The 20,756-nt window shown below is 41.9% G+C and overlaps 2 protein-coding genes across 2 annotated transcripts in view; one reads left to right on the top strand and one right to left on the bottom strand.

Moving 5' to 3' along the window:
• Positions 1–4,297, top strand: part of gnat2 (guanine nucleotide binding protein (G protein), alpha transducing activity polypeptide 2) — a gene marked incomplete at both ends in the record, with an annotated part of 5,006 nt that extends 709 nt beyond the window's left edge. Inside the window, 7 exons of the mRNA XM_084479188.1 lie at positions 1,658–1,700; positions 2,117–2,258; positions 2,456–2,613; positions 2,943–3,071; positions 3,181–3,310; positions 3,435–3,588; positions 4,107–4,297. Of these exons, the coding sequence (XP_084335314.1) occupies positions 1,658–1,700; positions 2,117–2,258; positions 2,456–2,613; positions 2,943–3,071; positions 3,181–3,310; positions 3,435–3,588; positions 4,107–4,297 (947 nt within the window). The remainder of the gene's footprint in view (positions 1–1,657; positions 1,701–2,116; positions 2,259–2,455; positions 2,614–2,942; positions 3,072–3,180; positions 3,311–3,434; positions 3,589–4,106) is intronic.
• A 2,865-nt stretch (positions 4,298–7,162) lies between these two features.
• On the bottom strand, positions 7,163–19,362 carry gnai3 (guanine nucleotide binding protein (G protein), alpha inhibiting activity polypeptide 3). Its single transcript, XM_084480155.1, has 9 exons — positions 18,780–19,362; positions 14,794–14,836; positions 14,119–14,260; positions 13,850–14,007; positions 12,025–12,153; positions 11,428–11,557; positions 10,775–10,928; positions 9,111–9,340; positions 7,163–8,434 (listed from the first exon to the last, which is right to left on the bottom strand). Exons 1-8 carry the CDS (start codon positions 18,895–18,897, stop codon positions 9,150–9,152), a joined length of 1,065 nt encoding a protein of 354 aa, XP_084336281.1. The 5' UTR covers positions 18,898–19,362; the 3' UTR covers positions 7,163–8,434; positions 9,111–9,149.
• Positions 19,363–20,756: the final 1,394 nt, after the last annotated feature.

The following is a 20,756-nucleotide window of genomic DNA, read 5'->3' as shown; positions in this document are numbered from 1 at the left end:
AAACATCCCATTACGATGTAAGGCTTGAATGCAAATTAGAAATAAAAAGTTGTATCAATACTATTAACATTGGTAATTGGACAGTGGTTTAGACTGATCAGTTAATCAACCATCAACCATTATTTCTCTTCTATTTTATAGTTATAAAATTAAAAGTCTGTCATCAACAGCAGACATTAACTTTCCTGATTGTTATTAATATCAAATGTTGTTCTTTATCCCATTTTCTTCTAGTATATTATTTTGTTAAGATTTCAATACAAATTTCAACTTGAATTAAAAAATACATGCCACCTTACACTTCAAAGATCAAAATCTTTGGTCTAAAATAGATTGGCTTAGAGTACAACAGTGATGATAGTTAAATCCTATTAGCTTAGTGGAGCCTACATTCACCTGCAGTGTTTGGTTTTGCCAATGTGTATAACAAGAAAGCATAGCCTACCAAAAACTATAGTGGGCCTATGTTAACAGCAAACCAACAATGATAGCCGTTTGATCTGGCCTAAAAATATATATTATTATGTAAATATCTGAGAGACAAAGCACTACACTCAGATGTGATTTTTACTGGGTCAAATGTGGAGGAAAGGAAAAGCAAAATAAGAAATAGCTCTTGAAAAGGTGTTAAACCACTGGTACTAACCAGAAACATCATACGTTTTGCAGATTTATTTAGTGAGAATTGATAAAGCCGACCATCATTCAAATTAATTTATTTTTAAACATTATAATACCCGCCCCTCAACACTATGCACCTACTAAGCCTCTTATGTCAATGCCACCAGCCACATACCTTGATGTAATTTAGCCTTTCCAAGTTTATTGACCAAAGTCTCATGATTTACCTGTGTTAAGCAATATAGGACAGGAGTGACACATTGCGGTCTAAAGCTGTTACAGTTGAGACCTCTGAAGGGGGGCTGATGCGCTAGCCTGCAGCGGGCCAGGGCAGCATTGTCTCAATCATGTGTCTGAAGAGTGTGAGGAGAGCTGGGGGATGCAGCATCCAAGGGTCAAAATCTGTTAAACTTAAGAAATAACACCAATGAACAGTAGACATATACTTGTTTTTAACTCTTATTCTATTTGTAACATGGTGTTTGCTGCTGCTGGAAGTGCAATTTCCTGGGGGAACCTTCCAGAGGGATTAATAAAGTTCCTATGTATCTATCTATCAACTCATTTATGGATTGACATACAGCATTTTTTCTTTTCTTGTAGAACGTTGACAACTTTCAACTTTCAATCATAAAAAACAGGCCTTCTAACCGACCAACCTGGGACTTAAAAGATCAAAGCCTCATGGAATAAAGTGGCGTCCTCTGTTCAGAAAGTGGGAGGAACGCCATTCTGGTTGTCATGATCTCCTTACAGGCTTTCCTTCCGTCTGCCACTCCACCTCTACTCTAAAGTCCTGCAAATCCAATTGGATCAGTGAAATTGTAATCATGTTAGCACCCCACGCTAATTTTAGACCGTTGTGTATGTAGAGGCCACGGCACTATTAATGTGCTTTATAGGCCTGAATGTTCCCAATTTTCAGACCGTCGTCGTTGTCTGGTTTCTAATCTGCCACAGTGTGAATTGATGTAATGGCTGACAAATGGGATGACAGTGAAAAGTGTGACATTGAACACTTTTGTTCTTTTTCCAGGCGCTGGTGAATCTGGCAAAAGCACCATCGTGAAACAGATGAAGTGAGTTACACTAAACTGTAATGTGAAGTGGCTAAATTAACGTGAATGTGTGTGGGTGTCAGTCCGTCTAACAAAGTAATTGTAAAAAATGTCTGTTGAAGAATGCAGATTGCACGCCAAAATGTCCCCACATGTCTGTCAGTTTCCTTTTGAAAAACAAAAGGTCAACAGGGCGACCGTTTGCTCACACTGATTTGTCAGCACTTGCCTTTTGTCCCAGTTCCTGTGACACCCAAATATTATTCCTAAACATACCACAGGGTGGCACTGTAAACAGACCATTGAATAAGATTTGGTGCCTTTATTTTCTCTGATTGTTTGATTCCAAAGAAAAAGCGTATAGGCCTACAACCTAAACCGTACTCTCCTCTATACAAGAGGTCTGACTCCTAACCTAACTATCTCCCTGTCTAAAGGATTCTCCATCAAGGTGGTTACTCACGGGAGGAGCAGATGGAGTTCAAGAGCATCATCTTTGGCAACATCCTGCAGTCCGCCCTGGCCATCATCAGAGGCATGGAGATGTTGGCCATTGATTTTGGATCCACCTCTGGACAGGTCTCAAATCCCTATTATTGGTTTCAAAAAAGCTAATCCAGACATTTGACAAAAATCATTGAGGACGTACATTTTCCCAAACTTGAAAGAGAGTTTAAACCTAAAAGTAATTCCTCCCTGTAATTTCTATCAATGCGATGATTTCCTTACCTAGCAGTAGATAAACCTCCTCACATATGTATGCATGAATCCTACAGGAGGATGCCCAGAAGCTGCAGAACCTGTCAGACTCCATCGAGGAAGGCAGCATGCCCTCTGAGCTGGCGGACGTCATCAAGAAGCTGTGGAAGGACACTGGTGTCCAGGCGTCCTATGACAGAGCTGCTGAGTACCAACTCAACGACTCAGCTGGCTAGTGAGTACACCACATATCACTGTTTACCACCACACTTTTGTCCAAGAGACTTACAGTCAATTCGGTTTCATACATTTAATTTAAGAGCAAGTAGGGGTCAGCTATCTTTCTCAAGGATGCTTACAGGTAGAGCCAGACCCTGTCCAGCGCATGTTTCATTATCATATGGCAGACTTTGTCAAGGTCTAGGCAACACACTTTATTGTGCTAAATTGCAAACGTACACAAAAGACATTGCAAAAGAAGTTGGTGTTGTTTCTGCGCGAGAGAGTTCCAGCTTGGTCTGTAGTTTTGTAATGTGTGTTCTCTTGTGAATTTTCCATTTACAGCTACCTCTCCGATATGGACCGAATCTGCAGTCCCGACTATCTTCCTAATGAGCAGGATGTGCTGCGGTCTCGAGTCAAGACCACTGGTATCATTGAAGAACAGTTCGGATGCAAAGAATTGCACTTCAGGTAATTCAAACAGCAGGTTAACGCCATACCATCCATGTCCAATCGGCAACCTACACTGACGACGATTAGTAGACACATAGTGACTTTTTTTCCCACCCCTCACCAATAGGATGTTCGATGTGGGCGGCCAAAGATCCGAGAGAAAGAAATGGATCCATTGTTTCGAGGGTGTGACCTGCATCATCTTCTGTGGAGCTCTCAGTGCGTACGACATGGTGCTGGTAGAGGACGACGAAGTGGTACGAACCGACAGCAGCACCTCAACCAACACCTCCCCAGCCACCCTGACATCCAAGCACTGAACCAAAACCCTCCGAATCGACAAACTCACGGTGTGTCTTCTCCTTCTCCCCATGTCCTCAGAACCGCATGCACGAGTCCCTCCATCTGTTCAACAGCATCTGCAACCACAGGTTCTTCGCGACGACTTCCATTGTGCTTTTCCTCAACAAGAAGGATCTGTTCGTGGAGAAGATCAAGAAGGTCCACCTGAGCATCTGCTTCCCTGACTATGATGGTGAGTGCAGCCGTCATATCGGTCATATTGTGGGTTGAGTGTGTCTGGCCCCAGCATCCAAAGGGAGAAACCCTCAAGATTCATGGGTTATTCCTTCTGACACAGATCAGGATGACTCCTAAGGTTTTTTTCACCTGATGGCTCACTATTTGTCAGCCTTCTCAAAAGTGGATGCATATAGTTAGCTATAGCGTGCTAAGCAATTGGAAACCTAGACTGCAGTAAACCTTTGAAAGGCTCTTCTCGGATCTATAAAACCTTTTCTAACAATGTTATCTTTGTTGTATCAGATGGCGTGCGTAGTTATTGTGTCCTACTTAAAATGGATTTCACACAAAACAAACAACACATCTGTCAAAGTCATGTGAACCAACACAGCACTTAACTTCTGAGGAAGAACTGAATCTATCAATAAAACATATATCAATCAAACATATCTCATGACACCATGTACTGTGTTATCCTCAATTCTCTTTTTCACGATTGCCTGTCTGACCCCAAAATTATTTGTCCTGCAGGTCCTAACACATACGATGACGCCTGCGCCTACATCAAGACACAGTTTGAGGACCTCAACATGAAGAAGGGTGTGAAGGAGATCTACACCCACATGACCTGTGCCACAGACACAGAGAACGTCCAGATTGTGTTCAACGCTGTCACAGATATCATCATCAAAGAAAACCTTAAAAGTTGTGGTCTTTTCTAAGCTGCTGAATGCAGTGGAAAATAAGAAGGTAATAATGCAGCAAACACACACCCCACACACACATTTAAAAGGCAGCGGTATTGCAGAGTCAATTTCATACTCATGCAACGCATCATATTGGGGTGGGCCGCGGTTGCCCGGCAACCATTCTTGGGGCAATAATCTGAGCTTATGTAAACTCATATCATATGGGAGTGCTGGAGATGACAGAGGGCAATGAAAATGCCTCTGGTTCTCTCATATTATATTCTCAGGAAATTATATCATAAATAGGTTATAATGGAAAATAAAAAAAGTATCTTTATATCTATCTAATGTGTTGCAGTAGTTGAAATACATTTACAATTATCTTTGATGTATCATTGTGCATTTTTTTTCCACTACTTTCCAGACCTTCCAGTCCAACCTTAACCCTCCACCTCATACTGGCATTAACTGAGAAGTGTTCTAATGTACAGAAGATCCCAAGTTGCTACAAATTGTTAATGCCGCCCAGGACCCGGGCTCCCCCCCCTCCTCAAAGCATGATCATTACGACAGCCCCAGAAGCCAGAAGTCAGAAACAGCAGCCCCACATCCCAGCCACACGACCACCTTGTCCTTTCATCTCTCCACAAGGAAAAACAATGACACGGCAATGCTAGTTAGCATGTGAGATAGTGTCTTTGTATACGTGTGTGTTTGTGTGTCTTACCCCCCCACCCCTCCCAGGAAAACCCTGGCTCAGTCAATCTGCTTGCTTCCTATTATTTGACTACTGTATGATAGGACACCTTTACCTTGGATACAGAAAACAGAAATCCCTGTAAAAGGAATACATCGAATTATCAATGTGAAATTATTAATTTATTAAATAGCAACGATGCAACCTTGTTTTTGTTAAGTACAGTAGTCTTGATATTGTATTTGTAAAAGAAAAGTTGCTTATCAAATATGACAAATATTCTGAGATTTTATGCTATTTCCAGACTACAAACCCAATTGTTCATGTATTTATTGCTAATTAGTTGTACCTTATTTCAATCCACTTACCAGTCTTATATTTTAAAGGTTGAATAAAACAAACATTGTAGAGATTCTTTGTACATAAAAGTAGATGGTTATATTTATAAAGACAAATAATTCATACATCTTATATGGAATATATGAAGGGAAACTCTAGAGGGATGCTATTTTTTGAAGAGGGGTTGTAAAAGTCTATCCTTTCTTATGAACTTTAGAGGCATGAAATAAAGATGCATTCACTTCACCTGCTTCTCAGTCACCTTATTTATATGATCCTAGTTTACCTTTGTATTCCTTCCCCCGCAAATGAATAAACGTCAATGTAAAGCATAGAGTGAACCTATTTGTTCAGAGAGATGCTAGACTCCAAACACACTGAAATTACTGATTACAGTCAAAGTACATCCAAGATACTGGTGTAACCAAACACACGTTGGTGTTACATTATCTTATCGACTATACAATTGAAATTTTGACTTCCACATTTGATTAAATGTTCCTTTTCCATCTGAACATTAGTATACAAAATAAAGAGGTAAGGCTACCTTTTTCCAGGTATTTTTCAGGACATTTTCCCTAACCTTTATGTGGAAGAAGGGTCAGTAGCGGCCGCCCGAAACTCTTTGGAATGAAAAGCATGATAGAAACCTTTCATATATTTTATTGATGACAACTGAACCGAAAACATTACCCTTGACATACAAGTGGTCAAGATCAAGAATATCCTATAATCCCCACATTTTCCCCTATTCAGCCCAAATAAAACTTGCCCCGACCAGGCCCGGGCAGAGAATGCCGCACAAACACGGACCCTCACATCTCTGGGCCCCAATGCGACAGAATAACCTTTATGTACTGTACAGCCCTGTCACTATCAGGTATATTGCCCTTCCCAGAAAAAGAAACACACGGATTGGTGAATGTTTAAAAGTCTATAATATTAAATAGTGATTGTAAATTGAAGTGCTTCAATCCACTTGGCTGTAGTAGATCTTAATACAGTTGATCTATTGGTATCAGCCACCACTTTATTAATTTATTCCACACCAATATATTGCCACGGTAACAAACATATTTCAACACCACATTAGAAAAACCCAGGCAAAAGGAATGTTGCGTTCCAGGCATTTCATGATTAAATCAAAGTAATTATCCACAGGAATGCAATTGCTTCATATTTATTCTAACTACACTACACTTAATGGGGACTTTGGCTTGCACTGTGGAAACACAATTCAAATCACAGATTTCCTTTAATAGCATAATTCTCCTCATGACTCGTCATGCATTTGATTTGCCATTCAATGCACTCTTTTTATGTAAAAACAAATTACGGCAAGTTTTATTAAACTCCAGTGTTTCTTATTTTGAAGAAGTGATATTGAGGAAACGAGGATATTACGTCCTGTATTTACTCAGAACGGACAACAAATATTTAGCCGTGTCTGTATTTAACAGAAAGATTACTTATTGAGGCGAGTGACAGCCAGGATTCATAGTAAATCCTATCTGTTGTAGATTGCGAAATAAAGAAAAATACACAGCTTACAAACATGTGTTTAGAAATGTAAAGTAGTAGTTAATTCAGTGAGTGATATTTAGTTAAATATTCCCTTCAAAGACAACTTTTAGTCAGTGTCTGAACACAGCCCACACAAGCATGAAGTGAGTTCTGTGTGCGATTTGTCAGGACATAGCTTTCTCCAGGCCGCATGGGAGCCTTTTAGATGATGAGCTTGTGCTCCAAGAGATAGAGATAAGATAATTCCAACACACTGTAGTGTACTAGATAAAAGATTATACAACATTTAGTTCGTGGAATTCGGTTTTACTTTGAGTTTTCAAAAAGACGCAAGGAAACAGGAGAAAGAATGGCCGCTCTGGGCCACCATTTAATCCGCTTTAGATGAAACACGCCACTGTACAAATTTCAAATTGATTCACATATGCAAGTCACGCTTGTTAGTTCATCCTCAATATTTTCTTTCATCATGTCAAATCCTAACCTCACTCTTTATTATGCTGGCAGACTCTGCTATAACTGTTAAGAATGGGTCATAGAAAAATAATGAATACATTTTCCCTGTTGGTATGCTTGTTAAAACTATTTTTTACCACTACCTATAAAATTAAAAACATGAAAATTTTTTAAAATTACCGTAAGTTTCATGTTCATTTCCAAAAAGAAAACTGAACATTGATGGAATTATTCATCTCTTTCCAACTTTGTCCCTTCACATTGCCCCACATTGTGCTGCAGTGAAGGAGGTATAAAAATATATAGAGAATACAAAGTGGCCCAATTAAAATAAAGATAGCTACAGTAAATACACCGCTATGTTGCAATGTTAAAACCTAATGGGTTCAGGCTATGAAACTATGGTACCCTGAACCATGATCAATTCAGACATGAAAGGTTATATACATGATCCACACAAACTATCTTCTATACATAAATTATGAAATACACACATCTGATCAAACAGAACTAGCTCATCCTCTAATACCAAAGTGCAACTCAAAATTCAAATTGAACAATAAAAGGCAAAAGAGATGGAGTAATCAATGAAATATAATGTACTCGACAATTACAAGAGGAAGGAAAAACAAAATGGCTAATATCATATCGTAGATGGAACTTGGAAGAGTAGGGAATGATTAACAAGCAGTTTTTGTTGGTCCTTGTGCATAGTATCAATTGCCAAGATAAAGTTGTCAAATGGAGGAAATATTTGATATCCCTTCCCCTTCTCAAGAGCACCAAAGAAATTGCCACAGTGATTCTCAAATAGATTTTTTTCTCCTTATTAGTTTGTGGGTCATTAAAAAAATGAGAATCTACAGAGAAAGTGAAAAGTCAGATCAGATTTGTGTACAAATACAACCGATAAATATAACCTGCAACACTACTAGTGAAAAGTGTCCCTCGCTCATATTAAAAGGATTTGTGGTCCCATGTCCGTGGCGACATGAGCCAGTTCACTACTTCTACCAAAGTACTAAAGTACTTCCCAAATGGAGGAATTTAGGCACAACACAAATCTTGGGGCAACAATGTCATGAGCAACATGTCGTTAACTTGCATTAAAAAAACAGCCAACAAAGTCCCGATGAGGCTCCCCCATCCATATCCTGTAGAAAGACGGAAACAGAAAATGGAAATGCTTATCGACTTTTATTCAAATATTATTCCACCTACCAAGTTCTTTAAATAGATGATGATTAAATACCCTCAGAGAATGGCTTTTTCCGAAGTTAACTGGTTGTACTTTTTTTAAATGCGGAAGACTTTCAAGACTGTCAATACAAAACTAACTTGTGAATGCGCTCACACTAGGCAAAGTTGCCCTGTACCGTGCTCAAGTACGATTGCCCACCCCCCCCCACTTAGCCACTGGCCTGTGCGCACACTAGGCTATCTCAACTGGGCCCCGAGTACGGTTGCCTTTTGTACACATAGGTTGCGTATCCGTGCGTGTGCATGTGTCGGGTCATTAGCATCTGTACCGTGGCCTGAGCACACCTCTCCGAAGTGTACTGAGGCCATGGAATTTAACTGTACTCGAGTACGGATGGCGTGCTCACACTGGCCAAACGATCTAGACTTTAGGGGGCAAACGTACTCAGGCACGGTACAGATGACCTAGTTTGAGTGCGCCCTAAGGATCACGGGGAGGGAATATGACCAGTACCCTGTAAGGCACCACGCCAGCAAACAGTACCTACCCCCCCCGTCTCCCACACAATGAGCTCAGAATGTCCCACAATGCAACTGTGTTAAAACAAGGCGTTAAGCCTCGGTGTGTACCTGCAGCATGGTCCAGCTCCTCTATACAGCCCGCTCTCCTCAGTACAGCCCGCACTCCTTCAGGTTGATCTTGATGATGACGTCGGTGACGGCATCAAACACAAACTGCACGTTCTTGGTGTCCGTGGCGCACGTGAAGTGGGTGTAGATCTCCTTGGTGTCCTTCCGTCGGTTCAGGTCCTCAAACTGGCACTGGATGTAAGCAGCGGCCTCCTCGTAGGTGCCGGTGCCTGGTGTCACAAAACATTGGTTATTTTAAACACTCTGAACAGGAAAGGTATATTAGAAAAAGCCATTAAACATTGTTTTACAGTTTGGACCAAACACATGATCATGGTGTGTGAGGCACAACATTATAACACCAAAGAAAATCAGAGTCATGAGTCAGTTATGAGTCATTTGTCAGATGACTGGACCAGAGAAAATTGGAGACAGTCTCACTGTGGTTGGATGGCTTGGCCATCCCACAGAGTGCATGTGTCAGAAATCTTGGTGTCCTGTTTGACCGTCTGCTGTGCTTTGACCAACATGTTAGAAGCGTAACTAAAATTGCTTTCTTTCACCTGAAAAACATTGCAAAAGACTTGATTATTGTAATTCAGTGTTCTCGGGTCTACCTAACTCTACCACAAGAAGTCTGCAGCTTGTACACAATGCTGCAGCTAGACTACGGCCCGGAACGAGAAAGTTTGATCACGTCACTACTATTCTCGCCTCTTTGCACTGGCTACCAATAACTTCCAGATCGGATTTTAAGGTGCTACGGCTAAACTCTAAAGCCTTGCATGGACGAGCTCCATCCTACCTGAAGGACCTCATCATTCCTTACAGTCCTTCACGGCCCCTCCGGGTTCGGGAGCTGGCCTTCTTTCGCTACCAAAGGTTAAAAAGAAAACGGCTGGACAGAGAGCCTTCGCCTACCGGGCCCCCTGCCTATGGAATAGTCTGCCATCTGTGATCAGGGAAGCTGACTGGGGAGCTATTCAAAGCAAAGCTTACAACCTTGCGTTTGAGACATAGGCGTGCAAAAACGATAGACGTTTGTTCGTGCTTCTGCTAATGCAGTTATTAAATGAGTAGCAGTATACATTGCCACTATGTACTTTTCCCCTTCTAATTCACTATTCTCTCTGTTCTAGCGTGTTGCGGTGACTGCGACTGGATGCCTGGATTCTCCTCATGGTTAACCGGCAAGCACCCCATCATCAATTTTAATGTCTTGCCTGTATTTATGTATGTCAATTGTGGCACCCATTGCACTCCTGACCATCCCTGGAAGGAGGGATTCACCAAATAAAATTGAATTGAATGACGAAATATCTGTTTCGCAATTCGCATTGCAAAGCAAACCCTAGCCTAGCGATCCATGGAAGGAGGGCTCCACCATGTTTCCCTTCCCAGCCTTCCTTATTTTTACCACTGGGTTATGGGGTAAGTTTAAGGTCTCAGGCTATTCATGTTGAAAATGTGTGCAAATCATATTTTCACCAAAACCATTTCTAATGATATTTGCCGATTTCCTGCCACTGTGTTAGCCCAATTTAATTCCTTGAAGTCAATGAGTCAACTGAATGTGAAATGGATGGGCGTGTGACATCCGCTGATGAGTGTTCTACGAGCATGAAGGAAGCCCTTTATGTGAAGGCCTGCCCCGAGTGGCTCACCAGAGTACTCGGGGAAGCAGATGGTGAGGGGACTTCTGCTGATCTTCTCCTCAAACAGGTCCTTCTTGTTGAGGAAGAGGATGATGGACGTGTCTGTGAACCATTTGTTGTTGCAGATGGAGTCAAACAGCTTCATGCTCTCGTGCATGCGGTTCTGAGAGGAGAGAACGAGGGCGTTATATGAAACATTGATGGTGCAATCCATACCAAACTAAAAAGGTCAACCGCAAGACATGTCGCAATAAGTGGAATTGAAAGTAACAGTTTCAGCAATTGAAAATATATGTATGTACTGTATGTATGTATGTATGTATGTATGTATGTATGTATGTATGTATGTGAGTGAGTGAGTGAGTGAGTGAGTGAGTGAGTGAGAGAGAGAGAGAAGGGGGTGTGGGGACCTGTATAGAAAACAGGTGAGGGGGTGTTACCCCCGTCTTCCCTTTGACGCCATGCAAGTGGTCATTTAGACACCAAAATGACAGCACTAGCGTCAGAGTGCTGTGCAGTGTGACAACAGCCACCACTCAATCACCAGCCGACCACGGGACACGTCCCCAGAAAAAGGAATTGAAAGTAGTCTGCTCGCGCCGGTGAACGGAAACAAGAGAGCGCTACACGAGGCGACCGGAAGCGGTGCCGGGCCCCCCTACCATCTCCTCGTCCTCCGCCAGCACCAGGTCGTAGTCGCTGAGGGCCACGCAGAAGATGATGGCAGTGACTCCCTCAAAACAATGGATCCACTTCTTCCTCTCCGAGCGCTGGCCCCCCACGTCAAACATTCTGGAGAGGCACAGAGACAGGATTAATGCCACGTGTGGGTGACACGCCAAAAAACATGGCGTCCCCTTTCCCGTGCGTGTAATCTGATTGTGTGCAAGGTGGGACCTACGAGGCAGTGACCTTGGCTCTGCTCACACAAATACTGCATTATCATGCTAGGCCAAGTATGTCCTTTTTGCCTCATAGGTCTATAACAATATCAAGATTACATAGAACAGGGACTACTTTATAGTTGGTTAATCCGATTCATTGGTATTGCACCATAGGTTGCGTAACGTGGCCTTATTTGGGACACAATGGTAGTTTATGGCATTATCACACTAACCATTGTTGTGAGGTTCCATTGTGTTAACACCTGATTGAAAACATTTCAGGAGAGGAGTACTTGAGCAGGGAATGTAAAACAACAGACATAATAGAAAGGGACAGTAGTAGATAAATAGCAGTGAAGAGTGACGTGCACTGACTTGAAGAAGAGCTCTTTAAAGGTGAAGTGTGTCTCCACAATGCCAGTGGTCTTCACGCGGGTCCTCAGCACGTCCTGCTGTGTGGGGACATAGCTGGACTGGGAGATCCGGTCCAAGTCATTCAGGTAGCTGAGCAACAACACACAGACGTACACTTACATCAACGGTGACACAAACGGAGGTATACGGTGCCTATGGTCACATTCAGACGTTGGGTCACTAATCAAGGGGCTTGACATATAGTTTAATTTGTTGAAACATGTTTCACAGCTGCTTGAGAGACACTTCAGAGAAGATCAACGACGAGACAAAAACATAAAAAAAGTGATAGTATTGGGAGGCACGGTGAAGTAGAGCATGACAAGACAAAAAAAAAAAAGGCAGAGGAGTGTGCGGAATAATACTAAATAAGGGTTTGTGTTTTGATGGTGGATAAACACTAGCGGGGACCGCTGCTTGTGAGTAGAGTAAAAACAGCAGGACCAGCACTGGTTGTTCTGGTCTCAACATGTGGACAGCACACCTCCAGCCTGGACGCCTCTGCTGTTCTCACAACAAAACTAGACTTGTCCTTCACACCGAGCCACCTCGGGACAGGGGTGAACGAGAGGCAATAAAGCCCCTTTCCCACTGCACAAAAAGCCCCCCGACACGACCAGCATCTGGCCTTCCTCCTCAGGTGGCAGTGTTACAATGGGCATTCATTCCTTTGACAAATTACTCCGCAGTAGTTACAGGGTTTATCGGCTCCAGCCTCAAAACGGAAGTGATGGAAACACATGCAAATTCAGGCCCCTTTGCAGGCACAATGCTATGACGCGCGCTACGGTTCCGGGCATTGGTGCCTAAATAGACTTCTTCAGAGTTTCCTCCAAGTTTGAAAAGAGACTGAATAAGGAACAGATATAAAAAAAGAAGTAACCACTGTTACATTTTCACTGGCCTCCATGCTGATTTCTACTGTTTACTAACCCTGTTTCAGCTGCGCTTGTGATGTTGAACGTGACACACCAGAAAGAAACGGGACGGCATAGGAGCCAACCGCCTGCTTTGAGCGGATTTTCCCGTGTTTAGAAATCCTGCGCATATACACCCAAATTCTTTGCTTTGATGTACTTATAGATATGTAGGGTATGTAGCATAGCATTCGTCTTGGAAGTCTTTATGGTACTTCACTTTGATATATATATATATATATATATATATATAAAGTAATACATTTGCTTAAGGACGGTTCTATTATTAGCTTCTGCTTTCTCAGGAATGTCAGCAGCTAAAAGCTACATTCAAAACATGAAAACGGCATGCAGAGCAAGACCTGTCTTGCTCTGCATAATTCCCTCTCTCCAGCCCTCTCCCTACTCGTCTTTCTCCTTACTCACCCTTTTTATCTCTCCTCCCGCTCCCCTCTCTTCCACCCACCCGCTGTAACTCTCCCTCCCTTTCTCTCCCGGCCTCTGAATCAAAAATCCTTGGTTATGTTTCACATTAGGATTTATAAATCAACAAAGAAACAAAGCAGCATTTTCAAAAAATTACTAAGCAAGATATGGCCAAGCTTTATGTTGCCAGAATCTGGATATAACCGGGACAGTGAAGTATGGACGCCCATCCGGACATTTCTTTGCAGCGGAAAATTCAGTCTCTTCAAACCAAATCACGTGAATGAACAAGTGGTGCGATAACAAATTAAGAAAATCCAAGTAATGGGCATTGGATTGATTCAATTACATGGGGAGTCGTGACTATGATGCGATTGATACGGAGACCAGACCAGACAACATTAGATGAGTTAGTGAGGCAAGACCACTGGACTCCTCCTTACTATGAAGCAGAGTCGTTGAGCTGGTACTCCCGGGAGCGGACGAAGCAGGCCTGCACCCCCTCGTCGGCCCACAGCCTGTGGATCACGGCGGTCAGCTCCGTGGACATCACGCCTTCCTCAGTGGAGCCGGCCAGAGAGAACAACTGGCGTGCGTCGTTCTGCCATCAGACACAACACCTCAGGTTAATGTCAATCTAGGGTAAAACGACACCCATTTTGTTTTAGGAGAATTTGCATGGGGATGAGGGGTGGGGGGCGGTATGGCATACCGCGCGGATCGTATCCCCAAAGTCGATTTTTAACCACCCCATGGCTCTGATGATGGCCATTATGGACTGGATGGTGTTGCTGTACACCACCACTTTATACTGCTTGCACTCCTCTTCTGAGTAGCCATCTTCATGGATGATTCTGAAATGAAAACACAATCCAAAAACAAACTTTACACAGGTCGAATTTAAAAAAATCTGCTTTGAAAACTTTTTTCCCCCAACGTTAAACTATGAGAATTTTGTGTATAATGATTGCACTGATTGAAAATGCAAACACTTTGTGCTAGAGTGAATTTGCACCATGGCTAACGTGGGAATCAGTGTGTGTGTATGTATGTGTGTGTGTGGGGGGGGGTGGGTCTATTCATGTTCTGCCAGGGCAAGGCTGGCCTCCCATGCTTTTGTTTGGCATGTTATGTAAAGAAGGGCTTTCTCCTCGGCCCGAGCACAGCAACACATCACATATAAACCGTGGTGTCCACAGAGATTCAAAAAAAAAAAAAAAAGAATCGCCCTTCACCATTATCCTCCCACAAGGAAGCCATGGTTGGGGAAGAGATGGCATGTCCCTCAGTCAGTAAATCACCAAAGGAAACCCAGTGTCCAGGAGAAACCAAAAGGGGAAGTTTGAACTGGGAAGTGGGGAGTTGGTCATGAGCGGTTCAAACTTACTTCATCTGCTTCACTATGGTGCTTTTGCCAGACTCCCCGGCCCCTGGAAAGAGGAACAATGGTTGTATACATGAGGCAGTGATAACAGACATGGAAATAAAATCAAGAGCCATGATATTCAAAGCTTTCCCCACTAGTCCTAGAATCCTCTTTGAAGACAGTGTTTTACATATAGCGTGTGAGGTCATTATGACCTCTTCATCATGTGGTTATGGTGCATCTGGCCTTTCTCCATTGCCACTTTTTACCAATGCCGATTAGCACCACAATGTGCCGATTTGCGTTTTAATTCCAAGTGAACGTAAAGTAAACGTGCAGAGCCAGACCAAGTCGACTCAAGACAAGCGCGTCATCAGTTAAAGACCCACCTTTAAGTGGGTAGCCCTGTAATGGGGATGCAAATCCCAGTGGCGCCTAGTCAAACTAGGCCAGTGTAGTATAATAGAAAAAGACCACTGTGCAGCGAAACCCAGATAAGAGGTCGCCACATGGTGAACTTGACAGTTATGATTTACTCCCTCACAGAGAGCTGCTGCAATAAACCACCATTTGATTCACCTCTTACGGTCAGGCGTCAGAGCATGTCATAAATGAAGCCACAGGACACTGTGTTTGCCATTGGGTCATATTTACAGGACAAAGTGAGTCAGTGGCAAATAGAGATATACGTATCGTGTCTGGGCTTCTTTAATGGGGAAGTAGACCCCAATGATAATCAAAAAGTCATGGATTTTTTACAGCAGCAAGTAGGATTATGAGTAAAAAATGCCAAATATGGACCTACTGAAACAATGACATTCAGAAAGGAAATGACACAATTTAATGATTATTTTTCTCTTGATTTTTTAAGTGATGAACGACATCTTAAAAATATCTGTAACATCTAACATCACAGATCCATGGATGTATCCACTATACACCTATCAAATATCTTATTGAGAAGGTGTGGTCCTAACAACCCTCTGTTTTGTGTAATTTGTACTTCTTGAAAGTCCTAAACAATGTAGAATGTAGTCAAATTGATGCCACAGTTTGAGTTTAGCACCCTGCTTGAACTGCTCCTGCTTGGCTAGTCATTAGCTTCTAGGCTAGCAACCCGCTTGATTAGCTACAGGCTTGGCTAGTCATTAGCTTCTAGGCTAGCAACCCGCTTGATTAGATACAGGCTTGGCTAGTCATTAGCTTAGATGCTAGCAATCCACTGGATCAGCCGTCATGCTGGTTACCAGCCATGGAAGCAGATGACAAGCAGACGATGACAACGCAGGACTTAGTTACCACCTTGTTAGAACAAATAGTTGGCTCATTTCACATCACCAGGCTCTCAATTAAAAGGGTAAAATGTGTGTGCATGATTAATTGTTTGGTGGGAGGGGTTTAGGGAATAATTAGGAGTAAATTACAGCTTTCTGTTATCCATTCCAAAACGTGCTTAAAACTTGCCTGGAACTTTTACCACAGTCTTACGAGTGTTCAAATAGATCACCAAAAATGCAAGTAAACAGGAAACAATTCACATGTGCCAATATTTTTCCACTAACCGCCTGATATCAAGCAGTTCCAGGCACCAGAGTTCACACAGGGCACAATAACAAGGGTTCAACAGGCTGTTTTAACTGAAGCTGTTTTCAGCTAGATCCAAGCCCAACAACCTCTCATTTCAAAACAGGTTGCCAGCACCCCTCCAGAAATGACAGAAGAGCGGCAGCAGGAAGCTGCTGGTGTATCCTAGCTTGGATAACGATCTACCAATCCAATCAGCTTAATGTCCCATCATGTCATGTCATTTGCAAACAATCAGTGAGACATTAACTTTCATCTGGAGTGACTAGCAACCGTGAAATCCATCCGTGACCAAGCCCAACCCTAGTGAACATCGAAACTACTGCATTGAGAATATATTCATGTGGTGATATTTTGAATATGTACTACTGCAGAAATGTATTCTGTAAGGCCGCACCAAGCAAAAGTAATCCATCCAATACACCATTATTTTCAGGCCACCATCACACAGAGGCAAAAGAGGTTCCATAGCTGAATTTGAATATCATATCTTGATTAATATCAATCCTCAAATGCACATCTCAAAATGTCTGTCCTTAATAGGGGCCTACAACAAGAGACATTTAGTGTTAAGTCCGGAGCTATGCAGCACAGAATAGGCTGGCCAGGGCTCTCCCAAATGGTCCATTCATGGCATTTTTGGCTGAGCATCAAGTATGGCCATCAGCCAGTGTAGAAGACCATCTTTACACAGGCATTCAATAGCGCTGTCCAACCCTCATCCAGAGGCTAGGACTGGTTCCACCCGGTGAGTATGGCCTGTGGCTAGATCATCCAACATTCATTTAACCAGAATGCTAAACTCTGATTCTTTCTGATTGACGATCTGTGGTCAAGAAAATAAGTTGATTTCCATTGGAAGCAGGCTCAACCCTGTGGTTTTCTTCTATTAGCTTCAACAACCAAACTCTCCTCAGACCCAACGGATCCCCCCCCCCCCGCGCAAGTAGGAGTTGGAACAATCCAAACCCCCCCACCAACTGTTCCAACACAGACAAGAGAACGAGGGAAGTGTCTGGAAAATTGCTTTTTCCATTAGCCCTGTGGTCAGAGGTTACAAAAATGAAAATTTCCATATAAAAAAAATAAAACACACCCATACACACTATTTGCAGTGTGTCCGATATACAGTTACATTTCCAATCATGAATCAGATAATCACCAGAGCTCAGCCAGATGAGGTTGAGACCTACACACATGGTATGCGCCTGCGGAATGTATCTGTGCTGCTGTGTAGTGCAGAACAGCCCCATTAGCAACATCTATGGCAGCTATTGAATAATGGCTCCAAGTGATGACACATGGACCCAATACGTTCATTGGAAAGGGTGGTTAGACAGACACTGGCTGCATCTACAAAGTGCATTATGGGGTCTCTCGATTCCATAATCATCATCATTGTTTTGGATGTACTAAACAGTAGCTTGCTATGGAAAACCGGCCTATATCTAAGCCCATTTATGAATCTGCCCACTAGATGCACAACTACTGCATAGCACCCCATGCGGCCATTCCACATGATGAATCAAAGTTTCATTTTACTGTAACATTTTACTATTCCTAAGAACTATGAACACGATTGAAGCCATCTGACAGATCATCTTCTAGTTTTGTCTGTACCTGCCTTTGGGAGGTTTCAACTTTGACTCACTTGATTTTACTTTACACAATCATAGTGTGTGTTTGTATAACCCACTTCATCCGTTTGTTTCTATGCTTGGCACAGTGCGTTTAGGAGGCTCAATGTTTGGCAAACTTCTAGGCACAGTATACAGGGCTAAACATCCCCATGACTAGTGACAGATATTGTGGTTCCTGTGGGAAATGTTGGTACATCACACCAGGAAGCTGATGTCATTACCCCTGAACCAGGGGATATTCCCTCTGGTATTTCACAATTAAGCCTAAGCATTATCAAGTTGTTTGGGGGGGGGGGGGGGGGGAGATAAACAGTTGGCAACTTTCCGTTGACACAAAACTGTGAACAGCTTGTGCAATAGTGTCCTGATTAGAAATTTCAAATGTGCCACGATAGAACGATTTGTTCGTTTATGTGTAGTTGTCACTGACCTCCAACTTTACTCAGGCCTACAGCCCTCAGAAATGGTTAAACGTGTGTGTGTGTGTGTGTGTGTGTGTGTGTGTGTGTGTGTGTGAGAAGGAAAGTTGATTAAACAAATATTCGGAGGCTGTAGTCATGATAATCTTGACAAATAAATATGATGACTATGAACTGCAATAAAGTTAGAAAGAATACAGACATTTGTCTTTCAGACTGTCACCCTAAAACCAGTTGCCCATAAACAAGGTAGGCCTACTCGTTTGCACAGTAGGCCTATAGTCGGATAACTACTACCATGTACATCAATAACTTCTCTAACGTTATAATAATACAAAAAACAGAGACACGCCCGTGTTCTTACCAAGCAAAAGAAGTTTGACTTCTCGGCACGACTTCTCCTCATCTTCTCGCAGATGTTTGTCAATCATTTTACTCCTCTCCATGGCAGCTTTGTCCTCGGCGCTTATGGTACACCCCATTTTCACCAACTTTTCCTTGTGACTGTTCGTCTGAACAGAGTTGCTTATTAAGTGGTTGAAATAAATCGCTTCAGTCCGCTCGTCAAGCTCCCAGCAGCAGCCAGGGACTGGGAAGGGAAAGGCGTTGGCACTAAATGCTGCTCTGGCCAACTAGCCCCTCATGGGAGTTGATGGTAATCGCACGCAGCAGAGTTTGTTACTGTTTAGTCTTCAGTTTGGTAAATGTTGGTTTTCATTGAGAATCTCTTCTCAAAAGCGATAATTGACGGTTTCTATTAAACTTAGTATTTATAAAAAGTCGTTGACAACATAGCGGTCCTAGAGCAGGCTCCGCAAACAATTGAACAAAACGAAGAACTGCGTGGACACGTAGGAGAACAAAAATAAGTAGCGCAGACCTCAATCCAAGAATCTCTGAGAAAATTGCATGCATAAAATGTCCGTTAAAACGTAAGGCAGGTTAGTCTTGCGCAGTCGCACAGCGCAGCTGGATCAGCTGCAGGGGAAGAAAAAAAGTGAACTGAAAAGGAAAAAAAAGTTTGTATTCTGACTGGTGGGAAATGTAGTCTTTCCATGTGCATATTTTACAATTAATAAGAATGAATGAAGGAAGTCATAAGTAAAACAAAATACACCTCAACTATGCATGGAATGCAAGTTAGGTCTATATGAATGAATAAATGAATATGCCTATGAAATAAATATATAAAGGCAATAAATATAGACTATTTCTAAATCAGTCAATAGGCTATTGTTAAATAAATCGTTTTTTTCCCAAGGATATTTTATTTCATAATTTCACATTTATTTATATCAGCAGTATTGTATTTCATAAAGCCACATTAATTTCCCAGCTGTTTTAATTTCCATCTGTTATATTCAAATGGGGCGGGATTATCAAAAGATTCAGACCAAAGCAACAGCACCGGAACAGCACTGAATCACTGAATAAACGATTTCCAGGGGGATGGCGTTTGGTCACTAGGCGACTGATAACATGTTGGGGTCCAATAATGAAGACGAGAATATCAACCCGGTTTTTCTTTGGTTTTTTTTAAGTGCCCTTCTGACTCTACTATGCTGGAGTGTCAGGAAGTGGTGCTGGTGTTGTTGCTTTGGCCCGAGATAATCAGGCCTCGCTCATTTGAACATAACAAACGGGAAAAAAAATAACAGGGAATTGGGAGATAACTGTAGCATTATGAGATAAAATTCTCTTGAAGTATCTAAATGTGGAATTATGAAATGAAAGTCCTCTGAAATAAGTACATATGTTAATATTATATTAGATTCCCCTGAAATAAATGAAAGCAGTCCTTTTGTAAAACATCCTTTTTAAAATAAAATCCATATTTATTCATTTCATAGGCGTATTTCTTAGTCATTTATTTCATATTGACTTGAATGGCAGTCGTTACATCATAGTCATATGTGCCTATATACTTACTGATATACTTACAATTTCATAAAATTGTTGCATTATTGTGGTATATTATCACTATTATTCAATTGTCATGTCGAAATGCTGTCCTATTCTTCAGGACATGAACTTAAAATATGACAAAACTTTATAGGCCTACTGCACCAAAACGCTGCTAATCATTAACATTTTATAATTAATTGTGTATGTTCTCAAATTGTTAAAATACCTTACACAATTACAGTAAAACCTGTACACATTTTTTGCTTATATATATGACACTCCAAAGCACCTTCACGGATAATTCGTATTAATCCTTCATGTTTCCCCTACTTCTCTGGTTAGCTTTCTCCTTGTTCAACTGTGATCAACTGATTCTGAGATTCTGAAATTGTGAAAGTGTTAAAGTGGTAATCTCGAAAATGTACATATCAATAAA

The sequence above is a fragment of the Micromesistius poutassou genome (genome assembly GCF_964030765.1).
Source record: "Micromesistius poutassou genome assembly, chromosome: 15".
Classification (NCBI taxonomy): domain Eukaryota; kingdom Metazoa; phylum Chordata; class Actinopteri; order Gadiformes; family Gadidae; genus Micromesistius; species Micromesistius poutassou.
This window is presented reverse-complemented; position numbering and strand designations above follow the sequence as displayed.

What these genes read in the sequence shown, in the direction of transcription:
- gnai3 (XM_084480155.1), bottom strand. Translation starts at nt 18,897, where the DNA reads ATGGGGTGTACCATAAGCGCCGAGGACAAAGCTGCCATGGAGAGGAGT. An exon ending in TGGCGGAGGACGAGGAGATG is followed by an intron (nt 10,929 to 11,427) that starts GTAGGGGGGCCC and finishes CTCTCCTCTCAG; the next exon opens with AACCGCATGCACGAGAGCAT. An exon ending in CTGCTTCCCCGAGTACTCTG is followed by an intron (nt 9,341 to 10,774) that starts GTGAGCCACTCG and finishes TTGTGACACCAG; the next exon opens with GCACCGGCACCTACGAGGAG.